Source organism: Myotis davidii, unplaced genomic scaffold, assembly GCF_000327345.1.
Source record: "Myotis davidii unplaced genomic scaffold, ASM32734v1 scaffold514, whole genome shotgun sequence".
NCBI lineage: Eukaryota > Metazoa > Chordata > Mammalia > Chiroptera > Vespertilionidae > Myotis > Myotis davidii.
The window spans coordinates 609549-612764 of record NW_006286236.1 but is presented as its reverse complement, the minus strand read 5'-3'; the positions used below and the strand labels follow the sequence as shown (position 1 = coordinate 612764).

At 63.3% G+C, this 3216-nt stretch overlaps 2 protein-coding genes across 8 annotated transcripts in view; both read left to right on the top strand.

The window, feature by feature from the left end:
* Nucleotides 1–3216, top strand: part of PDXP (pyridoxal phosphatase) — a 25945-nt gene that overhangs the window by 5360 nt on the left and 17369 nt on the right. The gene's annotated exons all lie outside the window — the stretch shown is intronic.
* Nucleotides 3–3216, top strand: part of SH3BP1 (SH3-domain binding protein 1) — a 12843-nt gene continuing 9629 nt past the window's right edge. Inside the window, exons 1-7 of one of the 6 annotated variants that reach the window (XM_015559854.1) lie at nt 3–43; nt 865–884; nt 1176–1224; nt 1454–1558; nt 1820–2063; nt 2694–2770; nt 3073–3185. In XM_015559854.1, coding sequence (XP_015415340.1) covers nt 1968–2063; nt 2694–2770; nt 3073–3185 — 286 coding nt within the window. In that variant the 5' untranslated portion in view covers nt 3–43; nt 865–884; nt 1176–1224; nt 1454–1558; nt 1820–1967. Of the gene's footprint in view, nt 44–612; nt 885–1175; nt 1225–1453; nt 1559–1819; nt 2096–2139; nt 2164–2693; nt 2771–3072; nt 3186–3216 lie in introns of those variants that run through there. The other 5 variants (XM_015559858.1, XM_015559857.1, XM_015559855.1 and 2 more) reach the window with 5 other exon arrangements.

Here is a 3216-nt window from a genome sequence, read left to right as displayed (position 1 = left end):
CACATCTCCTGCGGCAGCTGGCCCACACGGGCAGTCTGGGACGGTGAGTGTGCGCCCTGTCCCCTCCTGCCCCGCGCTCACCCCCGCTGGACCCGAGGGGAGGGGGAGGGGGAGGAGCGGGGGAGGCAGCTGGACCTCTGCTAACCAGAGCCCTGCCACCCCCTCCCCTCTGAGTCACCCACCTCCCAGCTAGAGCAAGAGGGAAAGGCGCTGGCTTTTGAGGGCAGGGGCACCCCCCATTAGAGAGGGGTGCAGGGAGGATCGGAGATGCTAAGTCTCTGCCTCCATGGGCCTCAGAGTGAACGCGCCTCCCTGGTCTCACTTGTCCCCTCTGAGCAATGGGGACAGCCGTCTCTGGCTGTCTGGTGGGGGAGGGGCGGCCAGGGCCCCAGACCTTGGGGGTGGGGAGGAGACGGCCCTGGCTGGTGGGAAGAGCCTGTTCCTGTCCCGCCGTGTGCCCCACTCCCCCAGCCGGAGGCCCGCTTCTCTGTCCTGCTTCTGCTTTCCCAGCCTCAGGTGGAAACGTCGCCGGGCCTCCCTGTTCCCACCCCAGCCCCCGAGCTGGTGGAGGGGTGGCCGGAAGTTTGGGGAGCTCCCCTGGCCTGTCTTCTCTCCTCTTCCCCCTGCATTGGGTGCTTCCTATCTCTGGGCCCAGGGGAGGGGACGGGGTGCCCAGAGACCTGGTTCTAGTCTCACACAACCCGATGCCTGTGTGGGCCTGGGCAGCCAGGCCACCTTGTGCTGGGCCTGTGTCCCCATGTGTCCGGGCCAGGGGCCCAGGGCCTGCCCACTACTACAGTCCAGAGTCCTGTGTGACTGACAGCCCAAAGCCCGAGCCCACACACTTCCCGTTCTTGGGGCCAGCCCAGGCCTCCTCTCCTCAGGTCAGCAGAAGAGAGAGGCTGGGCTCTGGGTGGCTCCCCCAGTCTCCCCTTTGGTTTCATCCGCCCTCTCTCGGGACTCAGCCCTGGGCGGAGGAGGAAAAGCCATGTATCCTATTGCTATCCCCATGGAATGTGCTCTGACTGGGATAAGGCAGGCGGGCCACCCAGGGCGGGCCCCAACTGGGAGGGGTGCTGGAAGCACCTGGGGTTCAGGTGCTCTGTTGGGGGAGCAGGGGGGTCCTAATCTGGGCCAGCTCAGCAGAAGCTCCCCCTCACCCCCCACTCCATCAGCACCCCGGAGACGGAGACTGCCGAGTTCCTGGGTGAGGACCTCCAGCAGGTACATGCCTGGGCCAGCTGCGGGTGGCAAGGCAGGTCCATGCAGGCTGTCACCAGAGGGCCGGGCAGGGACGCCAGTTGGGGGCCTGGGTTGAGTCATTCCCGAAGCTGTGGGCCGCAGGGTCCCCAGGAGGAGGGAAGAGGAAAGGGGATCCTGCTCTGGGAAAGAACAGGGCAGTGGGGAGGGGGGCAGTAACCTCCCGGGATCCGTAACCCCGTGCCCCTCCCAGGTGGAGCAGCGGCTGGAGCCAGCCAAGCGAGCAGCCCACAATGTCCACAAGCGACTGCAGGCCTGTCTGCAGGGCCAGAGCGGGTCGGATATGGACAAGCGGGTGGTGAGTGGGGGTCCCAGGGAGGAGGGGCCTAGCTAAGACACCTCTGTCCAATGGGGGAGTGATGTCAGGGGCTGGGGTCTCCCTGCCGGTCTGAGCCTCTGGCCCCAAGGGGGTGAAGACTGCTCTTTCCCAAGGCCCCTGGGCACCCCACTCATGAGGCCCTCTGTCTTCTCCATCCCTTCTTGACCCCGCCCCCCTCTGCACCAATCCCCTGAGCCAGAGCCAGACTTCTGACTGCACCTGAACTCCTTGTCCAATCAGCCCTTAGAATGGAGCAGGCCCTCTCCACTGGGGCAATCTGTGAGGGCTTCTTGAAGGAAGTGGCATTAGAGCTGGATTTTGAGCGATACTCAGTGGTATTCGTCAACAGCAGCGTTTATGGACTGGTCACTGTTAGTGTGTTGCTAAGATGTGTCAGTGCAGTGCCTTGCTCAATGCTGACAATGGAAGGAGGAGGCTGCTAATTAAAGCTCGTGTGCAGATGAGGAAATGGAGACTTACAGAGGTAAAGAGGCTCACGCAAGGCCACCCAAGCTAGTAAGTGGCCACACTAAGATTTGAACCCTGACCCTCGTGACCAAAGCTGGTGCTGCCTGTAACTCCAGGTGGGAACGGCTCAGGCATGTTTTGGAATCGTCAACAATGAGTGTAGCCAGAGCTCTGGGGAAAGGGGAGCCATAGGAGCGTGGAGGGTTTGCGTGTCACGGTGGCCATAGCAGCCACCTGTGCCCGGGGCGGGGGAGAGCCACTTGGAGGCCTGTTTCCAGCTCCTCCACGCTCCCTCCAACTGTGTGACCTTGGCAGGCCCGTGGCCTCTGTTCTTAGTTTTCTAGTCCGTAATGGAATTTGGTCCCTCCCTCCACCCCCTTCAAGTGGCTTCTGGGAATGGGAAAGGGGGCCCCAGTGGGATAGGAGCTCTTTCCAGGGCCCCAAGGAGAGGTCACCCCACCATGCCGTGTCATCACCTGCTTCCACCCTCCCCTGTGACTGTGGCCCTCCTGGATTCCCTCCTCCCACCTCCAAGCCCAGTGCCTCGGTGGAGTTCTGCCCCCCGGGGTCACTCTGAGAGGGTGAAGGGAGGCCCAGTGGGCGGCACAGACACTCCTGCTCACAGCCGCCCTGCCCCTCCCTGCAGAAGAAGCTTCCTCTCATGGCTCTGTCCACTACGATGGCCGAGAGCTTCAAGGAGCTTGACCCTGACTCCAGCATGGGGTGAGCACGGACAGAGGCCTCAGCTCTCACCTGGAGAGGCCAGGGAGGGACCTGGGCTGGGAGGGGGTCCGGGGCAGGGAGGGCAGCCACAGTGGAAGGATGACTAGGTAGGGGGAGTGTCTGGGCTGAGGACAGAGTCCAGGTCAGGGAGGGCAGCCAGGCCTGGGAGGGTGTTGGGCTGAAGGATGAAGGAGAGATCGAAGGGGCAGGAGGCGATGGGGTGGAAGGAAGCCCCACCTAGTCTTTCTAGATGGGGGAGCGGGGCTGTGGGAGCCTGGGCCCACTGGGTGCTGTGTCCACAGGAAGGCCTTGGAGATGAGCTGTGCCATTCAGAACCAGCTGGCTCGCATCCTGGCCGAGTTTGAGATGACCTTGGAGAGGGATGTCCTGCAGCCACTCAACAGGCTGAGTGAGGTGACCCCTACCCATGCCCGCAGCTTCCCTGT